At 42.4% G+C, this 17,158-nt stretch overlaps 1 protein-coding gene across 1 annotated transcript in view; it reads right to left on the bottom strand.

The window, feature by feature from the left end:
• Nucleotides 1-16,881, bottom strand: part of LOC101931777 (uncharacterized) — a 93,853-nt gene extending 76,972 nt beyond the window's left edge. Inside the window, exons 1-8 of the mRNA XM_005299360.5 lie at nt 16,618-16,881; nt 15,660-15,760; nt 12,703-12,772; nt 11,261-11,391; nt 7,668-7,756; nt 4,058-4,157; nt 1,928-1,971; nt 586-663 (exon numbers count right to left, since the gene is read on the bottom strand). Of these exons, the coding sequence (XP_005299417.2) occupies nt 586-663; nt 1,928-1,971; nt 4,058-4,157; nt 7,668-7,756; nt 11,261-11,391; nt 12,703-12,772; nt 15,660-15,760; nt 16,618-16,795 (791 nt within the window). The 5' untranslated portion in view covers nt 16,796-16,881. The remainder of the gene's footprint in view (nt 1-585; nt 664-1,927; nt 1,972-4,057; nt 4,158-7,667; nt 7,757-11,260; nt 11,392-12,702; nt 12,773-15,659; nt 15,761-16,617) is intronic.
• Nucleotides 16,882-17,158: the final 277 nt, after the last annotated feature.

Below are 17,158 nucleotides of genomic sequence, written 5' to 3'. Positions count from 1 at the left end.
TTTTGTGTAGGAGAACACTATCCATTAATGAACAAGGGTCTGAAAAGAGAGTATCTGACCCTGCGAGGTGCTAACTCCTGAGGTACTGAATGCTCTCTCCTGAATGGGAGTTGGAGGCATTATGTAATGCCTTGCAGGATCAAACCCGGACTAAGAAATATATTTTGCAACAGAAAAAGCATAGCAGCCTGGGTGATCCAACTGAAGGATTGGCATAGCAGTTATAAAGTATACAATTGCCAGTATCAAAGAACACAGTGAGAAGACAACAGACAGTAGAGAACCAAGAATAATACCAGATCATTCTAAAAAGTAGAAGATACACATATATTTTAGAGAAAACAATACCAAGGACAACAAACATGCAGATAAATGCCCCACAGCTGCATTTATCAAAATCGATGACAAGACTCCATTTGGAGCATGACAGGCCCTATGTAGTCAGGAAAGATAATAGAAATACGGAGGTTGTGTATCTTAAAGAGGAAATATGACAAAATACACAGACAGGAAAAAGCACAGAGTAGAAAACTGGGCCTAATGGCTACACACAAACACTTTTATATCAGTATTACAGCTCCCTACCAGTCTGGAATAGTATGCCAGTCTGTGAATATTCCACCTGTACACTGAGCACCACATTCAATGAGATGGCCTGCAAGACTGGAAAACAAAGAACACTCCAATGAGTAACTACGTTGAAAAACAAACTGCCACTTATTCACAAATATAACAGTACAGTATAACCAGGGTTAAATAAGACAGAAGGGAACATGCTGGACACCTCCTTCATAGCTATTTGATGCAGTTTATATATCAAGGCCAATATTTTAAAAAATGACTAGTGATTTTGAGTGCCCAGCTTGGGGCTCTGAGGCTCCCTGCTGCACAGCTGGGAGCCTGGCAGACCTGGGAACCCCCAGCTAAAACCAAAGCTCCCAGGATTTCTAGGGACCCTACATCCACAGGGGACTTTCCAGGAGTTGGGCAGCTGGCTGGCCTATTTTGTTTGGAATAGTCAAACCAAAATGTTTCAATTTTTCCAAAACAAAAACTTTTCAGAATGTCTCTTCTGAAGGAAATTCTGACATTTCAAGTTTTCATACCAAATAAGGTTAAAAACTTTTTCAAAGTGTCAGAATTTTCTGCAGAGCAGACATTCTGAGTTTTGACCAGCCCTGTTGATGAGTCCACTGGGATTAGCTGAGTATCACTCTTTCATACATTTCAAAGCCAAAAAAGGGACAAGTCTGATCGTCTAGTCCAGGGGTCTCAAACTCAATCTACCTTACGGCCAGTGCCAGTCCTCAAATCCTCTCAGCGGACCAATAATATCACTCATGCTGCCCAGAACTCACCCCCCAAAACTCCACCCCCCACCTGCCTAAGGCTCTGGGAGGGAGTTTGGGTGGGGGAGACGTGGGAGGGCGCACCTGGGTGCAGCAGGCAGAGCCAACGGAGAGACCCGGCCCCAAAATTGCTGGAGCCCCACGGGCCACATTAGGAAGGTTCTCGGGCCGCAGATGGCCCGCGGGCTGGGACTTTGAGACCCCGGTCTAGTCTGACCTCTTGTCTACCACAGGCCATAGAACTTTACCCAGTAATACCTGCATCCAGCCCCGTTACCTTATTGTCTATAGCATAAGGTTTCACTCCTTTTCTCACAAAATAGACACAAACCATCTGTATAGTTTCTTAAGCATATTTTTAATTTTTCTCATTCTTTTATTAAAATTTAAGTTCCAAAGCTTCACAGAATGTTTACTTTTTTAAAGAGCTAATTTAATAAATTGTAGCATCCAAACAAGTGTATTCAACAAAATGGTCACCCACGTATTCTGTGTGTTGAAGCTCTTTAATAGCTCACTTAATTTTATTTTAAAAATCAAGATAATTTTATAACATTTTTAATAGTTATATCATTTACCTTCCAGCTGCTAGCAAGTCAAACTCATCCCTGTTCCAGCCAAACTAAAAAAAAAATACAAATACATTATGTACACACACACACACACACACACAGGCTTCAAGAGATAATAAAATTAAGTGGATGCTCTGAGAAATAAAGCATTGTCAGCAGCCCAATCTTCCTTGAAAATCTGAAGGGATTTTTGTTTGTTTTAATTGTATAATGCATTAATAAATGAAAATTAACACAATACAAGTAATGAAATATTCAGCATTACTCATTTTACTTTCTTAACAGAGAAGGCAAGCCATATATGAAAAACCACATACAGGCCACTCTGGGGTTAATAATGGCAACTTTCTGTGGGAGAAACTAAATAATTTTTCTCTCGCGTATTTAAATAAGTTATGGATAGAACTACTACTAATGACCTGAACTAAAAAAGGAAAAGTTTAGCTAGACATTCTAAGCATGCAGTCAAAAAAGTATAAGGTTTTAAAATGAACTATTTATTATTCTTATATTCATACACACACCTAATAATATTTAATATGCACCAAAAAGAAAAAAAAGATGTCAACATTCCAAGATGTGTGGTCATAAAGGTATTATGTATATATAAGTGCTCAAAAAACGCCACACATCCTGCGTTGTGTTATTTCTGTAGCTAGATTAATCTGAGAAACATCACATTAAAATTCAATTTAAAAAAAAAATTGTTTAGCCCTAGAAAACAGACCAGCACAAGAAGAAAAAACTGCTCACCAGCATTTTATAAACAAAACAAAAAAGCACTTGTGCCACCTTGTGGCAAAGGACATTTTCCATCTCACAATCTTATGCACTACAATTTGAATGTAGAAAAGATTAAGAGTGAAATCCTGGCCCCATTGAAATCAACACCAAAACTCATATTGACTTTAATGGGGCCATGATTTCACCCAGTGTCTCTATTTTTTTGTACTTCAGATAAAACATTATTTGAACAATAAATCCCACATGGAACAAGAGAGTTTGCCATGACCAGGTGCCTCTTGAATGCCCCCCTATGGCCAGAGATCACTCTCTGGCACCCTGCCTGTGTATCCCCCTCTTCCGATCCCCTCAATAATTCACTCAGTCCAAAGTTAAGTAAGTCACTCCCGTTCTGGGAGTACAATTTATTTAGTCCTCTCAACACACACTGGTCCTCCAGACCCCAACCCCAATTCATTGTCTCTCCCCTCTTAGGTACGGAGTCTCCAGCCCTTCTTTCCAGAGCTGGGTCCCAATTCTCTCTCCCCCTCCCACACCCCCAATAAGAATTTGGCCCTCCAAGTCCCAACCCTGATACAATCTCCCCCACCACCACCACCACCACCGCCCCGCCCCACCAATTAGGTAGGGAGTTGAGTTCCAAAATTTCCTTCACAAAGCTGGGTCCTTCACATTCACAGCCAGGTAAAGCCTGGGAGGAGTTCAGCATCCTGGCTCAGGCTACTACATTCTGCTGGTATTATGGTCTTTCCTATAGGAGAAACCTTTCTCACTTCCTACTGTTTCTTTACAACAGGGGTTCTCAGACTTTTGTACTGGTGACCCCTTTCACACAGCAAACCTGAGTGCGACCCCCCTTATACATTAAAAATACTTTTTTATATATTTAACACCATTATAAATGCTGGAGGCAAAGCAGGGTTTGGGGTGAAGGCGGACAGCTCGCGACCCCGCATTTAATAACCTCGCAACCCCCTGAGGGGTCCCAACCCCCAGTTTGAGAACCCCTGCTTTACAATTACCTGAGCTTCTACTTTCATTGCAGCCATTTGGTGCCCTTTATAGGGAATTACCTGATCCAACTCAGGTGTGCCTCTTTAGTAATCAGGGTTGACTAGCCCCATGCCCTCCAGCCTAAGGGGACCATTTTAACATATGTATTAAATGAAACTGAAAAGATGGCATGTGCCTTATGGCATATTAATATGAATGTCAAACGACAAAGAAAAGGCCAAAAGCTACATGACCTCATTATTTTATTAAAATGTAGATACTAAATTAAAAAGAAAAGTACTTGACAATGATTACTAACCGTTCATTCATATGTATTCACAATACAGTACTATGAAAAGAGAGTTAAGCTCCAGTTATGAAAAAGCGACTTATACTTACCGAATGAATGAGTGGTCCTAATACAATGCCACTATCAACACATCTACCAGTCACAACAATATCAGCTCCAAGGTCAAGAGCCCTGCTTATTGGTCTTGCTCTGACATAACAAAAACAACATTTTTTGAGTATTTAATTCACACTTTTAAAATAACTATTTTTAAAATTTCTTTTAAAAATTAAATTTATGCCAGAGGTATCATATTACATCATGCACACATCCTTTATGATATTAACTTAAAAACACCCATTCTAGCTACCTAAATATGTTCATTATATAAAGGATCATTCATTAGAAACACAGGGCAAACTAATAAAGCTAGCCACCTAAATTATGCAGCCAAAGTTGTCTTCACACACACTAAGAGGTATGTGTTATCTGTGGGTTCCATTTTTTTATTAACAACAATAATATTTAGCACTCTGATCTTCAGATTTCAAAGTGTTTTACAGAGGAGGGCAAGTATTATTTCACAGAGGGGAAAATTGCAAAGGGCAACAAAAATGATTAAGGTTACGGAACAGCTTCCGTATGAGGAGAGATTAAAAAGACTGGGACTGTTCAGTTTAGAAAAGAGATGACTAAAGGGGGATATGGTAGAGATCCATAAAATCATGAATGATGTGGAGAAAGTGAATAGGGAAATGTTGTTTACCCCTTCATATAACACAAAAAATAGTGGTCACTGAATTAAATTAAAAGGCAGTAGGTTTAAAACAAACACAAGGAAGTACTTCTCCACACAATGCACAGTTCACCTGCAGAACTCATTACCAGGGGACGTTGTGAAGGCCAAAAGTATAACTGGGTTAAAAAAAAAATTAGATGAGTTCATGGAGGATAGGTCCATCAATGGCTATTAGCCAAGATGATCAGACAACCCCATGCTCTAGGTCGCCCTAAACCTCCAACTGCCAGAATCTGGGACTGGATGACAGGGGATAGATCACTCAATAAATTGCCCTGTGATGTTCATTCCCTCTGAAGCATCTGGCACTGGCCACTGTCAGAAGACAGGATACGGGGCTAGATGGACCAGTGTGACCATTTTTATGTTATGTTCCGCTGCCTCGTGTATAGCTCATTGCGACTTTTCCTTTTTTATATATTGAGGGTCAATAAGTAAACAAGCCAAGAGCAATTTCAGAAGAAAATATTGACTGACAAACTAAGAGAGCTCTCTTTCAATATTTTTGTTCCATCTAGAAAAAATATGTATGCTGCATTTAATACTTACTTACTATCTTTCCTTGAATACTTGAATATTTTCCTAGATGGTAAGATGTGCAGTCATGTAGTCTGCATCCAAGTCTGTGGAAACCATTTATTTAACGGGACCAAAAGAAAACTCCACTTTCACACAGCAGGAATGTGGATTTTTGCAGTAAGAAAATGTTTGAGAAGTTGAACAATTAGCTATTTTTGTTTGGGAGTTTGTTTGTTTTTTAAACATGTAATGACTTTTGGTGGCCTATGTGAAAGAAACAGGAGGACTCCCTGTGCACTTCACTGTGGGCAGGTGGCTATTTTTAAAAATTACCATTAGACTGGGCAGCCCTTTGGGAAGTCACAGCAAAGAGGCTAAGTGAGATGGATACTATTCTTATCCACAGAAGCTGTCCCTACGGAACAGGGTGAAAGCAAAATAGTGGGGCTATGTGGGGAATACTGAACTGCTTATGTTGTACCTGGTATGTTAGGAGATCACTATATATAGTAGGGGCTAGAACTCTGGCAGCTTTCATCAGCAGTAAACTTACAACAAAAAGCTTACAATATATTTGTATTCTTATCTGGTTATGCTACATAGAATCATATATTTTCAGGCCAGAAATGACCACTATGATCATCTAGTCCAGGGTGGGCAATAATTTTCGCAGGGGGGGGCACTCCACAAATTTCGGTAAGTTGCCATGGGCCACACATGTCTACTATATTAATGGAGGGGATGTGGGGTCTGGGAGGGAGTTTAGGTGCAGGAGGGAACTCTGGGCTGGGGCAGGAGATTGGGGTGCAGGAGGGGGTGCAAGGTGCAGGCTCTGGCTGGGAGGCACTTACCAGAGGCGGCTCCCAGCCGGTGGTGTAGCAGGGCTCAGGCAGGCTGCCTGCCTGCCTGCCATAGCCCCACACTACTCCCAGAAGCGGCTGCTGGTGGCTGCTGCTGGCACGTCTCTGCCTGCCCCTTGTGGGGGAGGGGCAGCAGGTCTCCATGCACTGCCCGCACTTGCAAGCACCGCCCCCGCAGCTCCCATTGGCCAGTGTCCAGCCAATGGGAGCTGTGAGGACAGTGCTGGGAGCAGGGGCAGCGCGCAGAGCTGCCTTCTCTCCCCTCCCCGCCCCGCCAGGGGCATGCAGAGACATGCCAGCAGCAGCCGGCCACTTCTGGGAGCAGCGTGGGGCCACGGCAGGCAGGAAGGCAGCCTGTCTGAGCGCCCGGCTGCACCATGGGACTTTGAGCAGCCCAGACTCGGAGATCATGAGGGGGCAGAGGAGGCCGGACAGAAATGTTAGTCAAGGCGGGCTGGACAGAAATGTTAGCTGGACCAGATCCGGCCCGCGGGCCGTACTTTGCCCACCCCTGATCTAGTCTGACCTCCTGCATCAAATAGGCCACACGATTTCTCCCAATGATCCCTGCATCAAGCCCATAACTTATGGTTGAGCTAAAACATATCTTATGCTCTCTGCAAACAAAAGACTTTAGACTGCCAAAAATCAAAGAGAGAAGAGTTACAAGAGTAGTATTTTGAAAAAGAAAAGTGAACTAAAGACATTTAGTCTTTTAGAATCATATGCCAACACATTCATTGTCTTCAAGTAAACCAGGCATGTATGTATACTTATAACTGGACAGCTATTAAAAAATTCTGAACAGTCAAATAGTGATATAGAATAGGAATGATGGGCCAACTCACCCCTTTCCACAAAAAAGCCTGCAGAAGTGAGACAAATGGAAGAAAACTCTTGAAAGTTCCTCTTCTGAAGTTTTCTCTGAACCTTTCCCCCAGGAGGAAAGAACAGTTATGTTCCCCATGGGACAGACAGGAAGTTTGGTTCCCAGAATCCCCAGATCCATAAAGGTTCTGGAGGGCAGGGCCACCTATGCAGAGACTTCGGGACAGCCCAGCTCCATCAGGAGTTTCACAGCAGGGAGAGGCGCCACAGAAAAGCTAATGCAGCCTAAGATTACATTACTTTTTTCACAGATTCCAATACTTTTGTTTAGGGATGATGGCTCCAGAGCAGCTGCCCCCTGTCCCACAACCCTGTTCCATGCAAGGAGAGGAGCCTCTGTATGTGGATTTCAAGGGATTGTTGGCATTGTTTAAAATTAAACTGAACTAAAATTTTTTGGCATGAAATAAAAGCTGAGGACGAATGGTGAGTGATGCCAAAGAGTTACAACAGGAAAATCTCAGTGCTAAATATTTATGAGAAAGAAAGCAAATAAATCTGACTTTGCAGGCTGCCCAACACCATTAATTCACTACATTATTATTATTTTACTTGCAAACCAAAACAAACGATCTTGATGCAATCAACAGAATGTGTATGACATCAACATTTTTAAAACAACATACAAAACATACAACTTTTAAAATATCTTACCCAAGATATGCATTCATGCTGTGAATATTCTCTGGAAATGGCTTTCCACTCTCCATATCTGTGATACCATCTCCTTTTAGGTTGTCTTTCTGTTAAAACATCCAGGTCTATGAATATTTTACAGTATTAAATATCAGACAACAGCAAATATCCATCTTTTCGTAACTCGAGGCAAAATGGTACTGTTAAAATACCTAACAAAAAGTAAATCACTTTAACAAACACTGTCCAATAAGAGGCCGAGTTAATCCTTTTTCATCAGAGCTTTCGTGAAGTCGGAGGAAACAAAGTCTTCAACTTCAAAGATAGTAAACCTACACAATTTATCAACTCATTGTAAGTTACAATTTCTTCAGATGTCCTTAACACATTTAAAATTGAACATAATCAAACCCTTTCCACAGAAATATCTGCTGTAATCACAGTAGTTGCAAGGTCAGAAAATGAAGCTAGTGTTAAGGCTCAGGCCTCACCTCACTGGTTTCAGTAGCACAATATCAATTCAGTCTTACAGTGGATAGCTGACAGTTCATTAATTGTGGAATAACTCTGGGATCACATGCAATATTTGGATCTGGATTACCTATCTAAACAACCTTTCTGAGAACCTAACTTCTAATCCTAGACAGCTGTCAACATTACAGGTGCCGGCAGGCCTTCTGTATTGACCCAGTTAATAAACTGGATTTTAGTGGCTTGATCTTTGACCTTTTCTCTTCAGTACATCCCTATTTCTCATTACCAAAGCTAATAAAGACAGAGACTACTCTAATTGATTAGCAACTTAGCATTTGACAAAAATCTTCACTTCTGCTACATTTATTTTTATTAAGTGTAAGATTGGAACTTTACACACACTAAATTTTTATCACACTGCATTGATCAATTTAAAATGTTTGGTGTCAGCAATACATATCATTAGAGCCCTGCAAATCTAGATATCTGCTTTACATCTGAGGACCATGTTCATGAATCGTGGATCGGACGCAGATACAAATTTTGAATCCGCACAGGGCTCTAATTATCATCTACATAACTATGTGTCACTCATTTGATAACTGGACTAACAAATTAGAGAATCTAAATGCTGACTGCAGATCAGGAATGTCTAAACTGTGGTCATGGGATGATCAGAACAGCAACATACCAAAGGTGAATTCCTGGCTCCATTAGAATCAATGACAAAATCCCCACTGACTTCAGTAGGGTCAGGATTTCACCCCAGAAGCCAAAGGGTTGCACCTAATTTGTAAACAATGGAGCAGATTCCAGCTTTCTTCACATTTAATGGCATGCTAGGAACTGTACAGGGGCGGCTCCATGTTTTTTGCCACCCCAAGTCTGGTTGTCAGGTGGCTCTCGGCAGCGCGCCTGAGGGCAGTCCACTGGTCACGGCGATTTGGCGGCATGTCGGTGCCGCGCCTTCGGCGTCCCCGCTGCCGAACTGCCGCCGAAATCGTGGGACCGGCGGACCTACCACAGGCATGCCGCCAAAGGCAACTTGACTGCCGCCCTCACAGGGACCAGCAGGCTGTCCCCCGCGGCTTGCCACCCCAGGCATGCGCTTGCTGCGCTGGTGCCTGGAGCCACCACTGGAACTGTAGTGTCTGTTGGCCATGCCCCTGTATTAATAATTTGAGAGGGTGCAGGCCAATCTGTGACACTTGAAGTACATTTGAACAACACTGTGGCCATCTCTGTCTTAAGTTATACCAGTTTTCCCATCAAGTGTAACATACAGTGCACTGAAATATCTAACAGTTTTCTGCTAGACTTCCTGAGTTAAAGGGAAAATAATCACATCTGCAAAAGATATTATATGAAACACAGCATTTTCCATTCTAATTCTCTTGGTTTTTGCATAGGCGGTCTGCATATAGAGGGAAAATGCAGCCTCTTAGCACAATATTACCTAGATTTCAAATGTCTTAAGGCACCCAAACGGCAAACCTACCAACCATAAACTACCTTAGACTTAATTACAATAAGTTACCTACTAACGAAACCTACTAGTACTTTATAAGCTACAGTAGAACCTCCGAGTTACGAACACCTTGGGAATGGAGGCTGTTCGTAACTCTGAAATGTTTATAACTCTGAACAAAATGTTATGGTGGTTCTTTCCGAACTTTACAACTGAACATTGACTTAATACAGTTTTGAAACTTTACTATGCAAAAGAAAAATGCTGCTTTCCCTTTATATTTTAGTAGTTTACATTTAACACAGTACTGTCCTGTATTTGCTTTTATTTTATTTTTTTCTCTCTCTCGGCTGCTGCTTGATTGTGTATTTCCAGTTCCAAATGAGGTGTGTGGTTAACCGGTCAGTTCGTAACTATGGTGTTCATAACTCTGAGGTTCTACTATATTGGAAGCAGTCAACAGACATGAAGCTTTGAGTCTGTGCAAACTATGGAATGTTCAAAGAGTCACTATTATTTAGTCTATACGGCAACTAGAAATTAAAAATAGCTTAGGGCTAAATCCTGCCTTCTCTGCACTCAGAGAGCCTTATATACAGTGGCTGAGCTTCTGTGCAAAGTGGACAAGGACTTGCAGACCTGATGCATGTGGGGTTACACCTTCTGCAGACTGCCAAGTCTAGGTACTACAGTGTTTGAAGCAGGCCAGGGTATCTGCCATTACAGGTATCCTCCAGGCAAAAGTAATTGAGCATCTCTACTATCTCTCCACAGCCAAAAGCAAAGTGACTACTTAGACTCGGCACAAGGGGAGTTGGAGCAGACTTGGGGTGAAATTCTGGCCCCCTGAAGTCAATGGCAGAACTCCCACTGATTTTCGTAGGGCCAGGTTTCACCCTTGGACTTTATTATTAACTTTTATTTTAAATGGATCTGAAGCAAATCATTCCCTTTAAAATGAATTATTTTTCTAACACACATAATTTATGTAGCATCATTCATGAGCAGCTGGGGAAAACTGGACATTTTTCTCAATGTTAAACATACTAGAAATTCAAATGTCCTGTCTGATTACTAAACATTTTCATCTTGCCCCCACAAATAAATATCTACTTTTGTAACATGAGCCACTAGAAATACTAGCATGATTAGAAACAGAGGGCCTGCTATTAGTACATTAGAATCCAAAACTAGTCTTACAGTGTCAGCTCAAAAAGCAGAATTCATTAGCTTCTAGGCACACTCAAGTTACTATTTAGCTATACTAAACACGTCAGTTTTGTGAATATACCACTAAGAACTGAAACACCAGAGCCACTTTAGACTCTTGCAATCTCTCAGATCAGATAACTCATGCCTTCTGAGTTTAACAAATAGAAAACATGATCTCTAGTAGTGATTATGGAATCAGCTGTGTCTGCAATCAATCTAGCTCATTTAAGTTAAATTTGATTTGAGTAATATACATTTAACTTTGTGCATGCCATATATAAAACAGACCAAGGATAGAGGCTATTTTCTCAAATAATGATGCAATGTATAATAATTAATTAAACAAAAGTGAAGCTCCCAATGACACCACATATTTTAAATGTCATCCCTGTGCTGTATGAAAGAATTAATCAAACTTCCCACACTTTTACTGAGCCATAAAACATCAATAAAATACCTCGCCCATCAGATCATCTCCAGCAACAACAGCTATTTTCAAATCAACATCAGCTTTCTTTGCCACCTCTTGAAGATGAGCAGCACACCCAAGTGGATTCATTCCACCAGCATTACTAATGACACGAACACCTTAACAGAACAAAAAGTTCAGTGTTAAAACCACCAGTTATACTACAAGGCTTAACACCCTGAGCCCCAGGATGCACTGTTGCATGTTGTCAAGCACTTGATCAATCAGAACAATAAACCAAATGTTGTGCTTTCTTATCAAGTCTACAGATAAACAGAGTTGTGACTGGTGCAACTCTGAAACCTAATCATAATTTAAACGTCTACACTGTTCACTACTTCACTGAAGACTCTTGGGCAGAAACATACAGCTATTCTAACATTACAGGCATAATCTGGAATTATGAGAGGATCTTAGGGAGATTAGTACTACCTTTTACCCACAAATCTGACTTCTAAGGAGTTGTGAAGAAAACTGGTATGGCTGCATACTATTAGTATAAACCTTCTATTAGTATAAATCAGTATGTCTCTTCCACCAACAGAAGTTGGTCCAGTAAAAGTTATTACTTCACCCACTTTGTCTCTCTATTAATATAAACAGATAGAGATGGTCAGGAATTTTTAATGACATGTTTTTTCATTGGAAAATGCTGATCTATCAGAACCGAAACTGTTCACAGGAAAGGGTTTGTTTTGATAGATTTTTGATTTTAGACAAAATTTTGAAAAAAAGTTTAAAATTGTCTAACCATCCTGTTTTGACACTTTCTAAATGAAAAAGTTGTATTTCAGTTTGAAATGACTTTTCATTTTGAAATGTAATTTATAGTAAAAAAAAAAGTAGAAAAATAAAAAAGTTGAAATCAAAACAAAATGTTTCAGAATTATCAAAGTGAAACATTTCATTTGACCCAGTCAATTTTTTTTTCCAGATTTTCTGTTCACTAAAGTTTTCAAGATACTTGCCCCAATTCAGGATGGGGAATGTTTTGGATTTTTTTTTTTCAAATTCTGAAAATTCTCTGGGATGGGAAAACCATTTCCCACCTCACTCATTAAACAGTTAACATGAAACTGGATAAAAGTACATCTCAAAGGAGACAAGAAAAATGTAATTTCCCTTTTAAAATAAACGCATAGCTCAATTTATACAGTAAGTAATATATAGTGTATTAGGTAAGGGAAAATGAGAATTCCCTTTGCTGAATGTTTTCATTCAAACCATAGAAAAAACAGTCAGACTTCCTATATTCAGCTTTGAAGTAACAAAGTACACAATGAAGATATGAACACTAAGGGTCTGATCTTGTGAGGTCCTGAGCACCCCCAACTAATACTGAAGACAATAGTAGTTAAGAGTGATGAGCACTTCAAAGATCAAGCTATAAATTATTAAAGTTATCCAACCCATATTATTCAATAACATACCTTTCCTGTGAATGTCCTTAATATAGGGACCCATTGCAGTCAACACAAAATCAGGAGTGTAACCCAAATCCTGAAATAATAAAAAGTTATATAATGTACTTGCCAAATCTTCGTCATGGGTAAATCAACTCCTTCTCTTTATTGGCTCTTAGATTGCAGAAAAGATTGAAAAACGACCTATATTCATTTTCTTAATTCTATAATTAAAAATGGTGGATTTATTTTTCTAAAGGAAACCTGGAAAACATTTCTCTAAAGTAAAAAAATCCTTAAGAATATACACCTCTACCCCGATATAACGTGACCCGAAATAACACGAATTTGGATATAACGCGATACAGCAGTGCTCCGGGGGGGGGCAGGGCTGCGCACTCCGGTGGATCAAAGCAAGTTCGATATAACGCGGTTTCACCTATAACGCGGTAAGATTTTTTGGACAGTGTTATATTGGGGTAGAGGTGTATAGGTTAACATAAATACAACACAAATGGACATCAGATTATTTTCACAGGAGTCTAATTATATATTTCAAATACCACTATTTTTAATCAGCTTTTGGAATCATACAGGGAACAATTGATCTAATCAATTCCATTTATAAAGTAAAATACAAAATATATTTACAACATACAAAAAAACACTTCACAACTATCCCATTCAAGGAGAAGTTTTATTGAAGCCATATGAATTGAGACAATGCATTCAAATTTCAAGCCATGTGTGCCTAACTCTCTGCTGGCGTAAACTGACGGAACTCCTTTGAAGGCAATGAAGTTCTGCCAGTTTCATTAGCAGATATTTGGCCCATTGTTTTTAACATTAAATTGAATTCATCCACAATCTAATGGGACTACTCATGTGACTAAAATTACTCATATGCCTATATCTTTGCAGGATCAGGGCCTAAGGACTCAACCCTGCTCCCACTGAAGATAATGGGAAAACTCCTTTGGAATTCAATAGGCCTGACCTTATGAGGGACTGACCAACTGCTGAAATAATAAAGGCTAATGATGTTTAGTACCACTCAAGATTCCACCCTGAAATTGATATATGAATGGTGAGGGATAATTTCCTCCTCCACTGAAATGCAGTGATCTCTGGAGCAGCCAAGATCAAATATTTGAATCTCAAATTTTGTTATAATATGTTTATTAAACTTATGAAGCTATTGTACTATTACTATGTTTATATTAAAGGGCATCTTATATTCAGACATGACTATAATTTACAGAATAAGAATGAATAATGGAAACTACAATGACTACTCCTGAGGGCATTCTGCGCCAAAAAAAGAAAAATTATGTGCAGAGTATTTTAAAATTCTGCAAAATTCTGCAAATTTTATTTGTCAAATAAATGTGGAGGCTCCAGCATGGCATTGGGGAGCACAGGCAACTAGCTGCACAGAGGTGGGAGATCACTGTGCAGCTCCCCGCCCAGGACACGGACTCAGCGATGAAGCTGCACCCAACCCTGATACAGTGCAAGGACCGGGCCTGTCCCAGAAACACCCCAGGGCCCTGCCCCTCCACGCCAGGTGAACCATGCGTGGGCAGGCAGGCTCAGCAAAGCAGGATCCAAGTGTGGAGGGGCTTAGAGTGGGGGGATCCGGGTGTGGAGTGGGGGGGGGATCTGGGTGCGGGGGAGATCTGGATGCACAGGGACTTGTTGGGGGGTTCTGGGTGCAATGGTAATGGGACTCTGCAGGGGGATCCAGGTGAAGGTGATTGGGGCTAAGCGGGGGGAGCCTGGGTGTGTGGGGGCGCAGTGGGGGGGGTCCAGATGCTGGGGGAGTGGGGCTCAGTGGGGTGGGGATCCAGGTGCAGCTGGGTGGGGCTCGGTGGGGTGGGGATCCGGGTGGCTCTGTGGGCTGATACACATGCAGGGGGAGTGGAGCTCATCAGGAGGGTTCTGAGTGCAGGTGGGGGTTTGGCTCAGCAGGAGAGACTGGGTATGAGGGGGTCTGGATGCACGGGGTAGGGTGGCTGGGGGAGCAGCTTCATGTATAGGGATCCCTCCCCCTGCAGCTGAGGAGCAGGGGGTACAGGAAAGGGGGGGGGAGGGGAGAGTTTGCAGAGCTTCCTGTAGCTGGGGGAGAAATCTGGTGATGGTCTGACCCGGTCCCAGAAGTCGTGCAGAGGAAGAGGAAGTCCTGTCCTCTCCAGCCTAGCCAGCACTAGCAGCTAAGCCTGGCGCAGGGTAGGAGCCACCAGCCGGATCTTCCCCAATCCTGCCCCCTGCCCCACAGTGATTTACCTCTCTGCCGGCTGCCCTGGGCATCCGAAACATACTGCTGGGTAGGGTCGCGTGACCGCTCTTGTGGCTACCCTTTGCTTCCCCGTCAGAAAGTCATTTTCCTGCAGGGAAGCAAAGAAATCTGCAGGGGACATAAATTCTGTGCATGCATAGTGGCGCAGAATTCCTCCAAGAGTAAATAACACTCTGATCTTCCAATATGTTTGTATTGCAATTAACAGTCTCTTTCTAATAGAGCTATATTGCTGATATTTCTTAGTAGTAAGATTTTATGGTTAGTCAATCAAATCAGATCTGCCATCTGTCATCTCAAACTAAAATAATCAAGACTAAATGTTTGCACTGTAAGACTATTAACATTCTCCTATGTTAATACTAAGTACCTACTCCTGCATATTCTTATTCATGCAAGTAGTCCCAGGAGTGTTGGCTGGATTGGGCCTGATTTATTTTAAAATCTTAATGTTTGTATGATAATGCTTTCCAGCCAACTGTCCTGCATCACTCAGCAACTGCAAAGATTTGAAGCACTTTTAAAACATTGATCACTTTGTGACGATATCTGAACATTTCAAACAGCGCAGACTGTAAAACTTAGTTAACTAAATCAAACCATCAATTATACAATTCTTGTGATTCCTTTCTCATGTGAAATTGCTTGAATTATTATTTCATAATTAAAATCATTCTTTCCTTACCGGTGATTTGGCTTTTGCAGCTGTCAACAGAGACATTGTAATTTCAGAAAGATAATCAAAAACTAGAAAATCCAGTTTTCCTCCATAGAGAAGCTGAGGAACTAATCAAAAAGATATTAAGTAACTCTTAGTTGGAAGTCATATTTTACAATAAAAGCCATTTCATTTTCAAAAAACAAAATCAGAAAAACATACATTACTGCAAAGCATGAAACAATATATTAATGATAGAAATATCACTTTTAAGATTTTGGGCCCAATCCTGCAAACATACATGCAAGGTATTTTACTCACTTAACCAATTCCGTTAGAGTCAACGTGTGAGCAAATTACTCACATGAGTAAGTGTCTGTAACATTGGACACTAAATATTTTGTTGTTTGTGGGCTGATGCTTAGTGTTGTGCTGTGATCACTGTTTTATTTATGTATGGGAGAGGAAGGGGAAACAGTTTTTAAAAAACAAACAGTCCAAACACAAAGCACTGTACCTATATCTAGAACTATACCTACAACATAGGGGTGGGGGGAAATGAGGCCCTATGCTGGCTTTGCCAATACCACTAGAGATGCTCATGCCAATCAAGTTGGGCTGACAATGTTCTGAGTTTAGGTATCCCTTGCTGGGAGGCGCCTCGCGCGGGACGGGAGCTGACGGAGGGCGGGCTCTACAAACCCCCTCTCGTGCGGCTGTGTCAGCCCCCACCCCAGCGGCGCTGGGCCAGCTTTACTCCTGTGTCTGGGCTCGAGCGGAGCAAGGCAGCGGCTCTCATCTTGCGCGCCGCGGGCCCCATCCGCTTCCGGTGACAAGAGGGTTGTTGTGCCGGGCTTATCACCCCACCCCAGCGCCATGGGCCACCCCAGCCGGGAGGCCGTGCGGTGCGGTGCGGTGTGCGCCGGGGGCGGAGGGGAGCTGATGCATCTCCCCACCCCTCTGCCCATCCCCCCAACGCCGGTACCTGAGGCCGCCGTGTCTCCCCAGAAACCCGCAGCGCAGCCCACCCGCACGGCCGCGCCCGCCTGGGGCTCGCAGGAGCCGCCGCCCAGGTTGCTCCAGCGGCGGCGGCTGCTTGTTGCCCGCAGAAGCCGGGGGGCAGCGGCGCCCCTCAGCCCCAGCAGCGCGGCGGCGCAGCTCATGGTGGCGCCGGGCGAGCGAGGCCGGGGCGGGAGGCGGAGGCGAAGGGCTGGGCCGCTGCTGACTCAGCCCCGGGCCCGATCCGGCTCCCGCGGCTGGATCGGTGCTTCCTAGTCCCCACCACCAGGGCCGAGGGGAGCTGGCCCTGCCTTGGCTCTGGGGCAGAGGCCCTGGGCTGGTAGCACTACGGCCCCTACAGCTAGTGACAAATTAGCCCTTCCTATCTCCTTCTACTGAAAAGTGTCACCAACCCGGCCTCTTCGACCATGTGTGAAAAACAACAACCCAACCCCTGGCTCCTGCTGCAGGCCACCTCGGTAGCCTGTGGGCAAAGAGACAAAAGCAGGAGGATATGCTAGTTATTG

This window comes from Chrysemys picta, chromosome 5 (assembly GCF_011386835.1).
Source record: "Chrysemys picta bellii isolate R12L10 chromosome 5, ASM1138683v2, whole genome shotgun sequence".
NCBI classification, from domain to species: Eukaryota; Metazoa; Chordata; order Testudines; family Emydidae; genus Chrysemys; species Chrysemys picta.
Note: the sequence above shows the minus strand (reverse complement) of the source record. Positions and strands in the feature narration are given on the sequence as shown.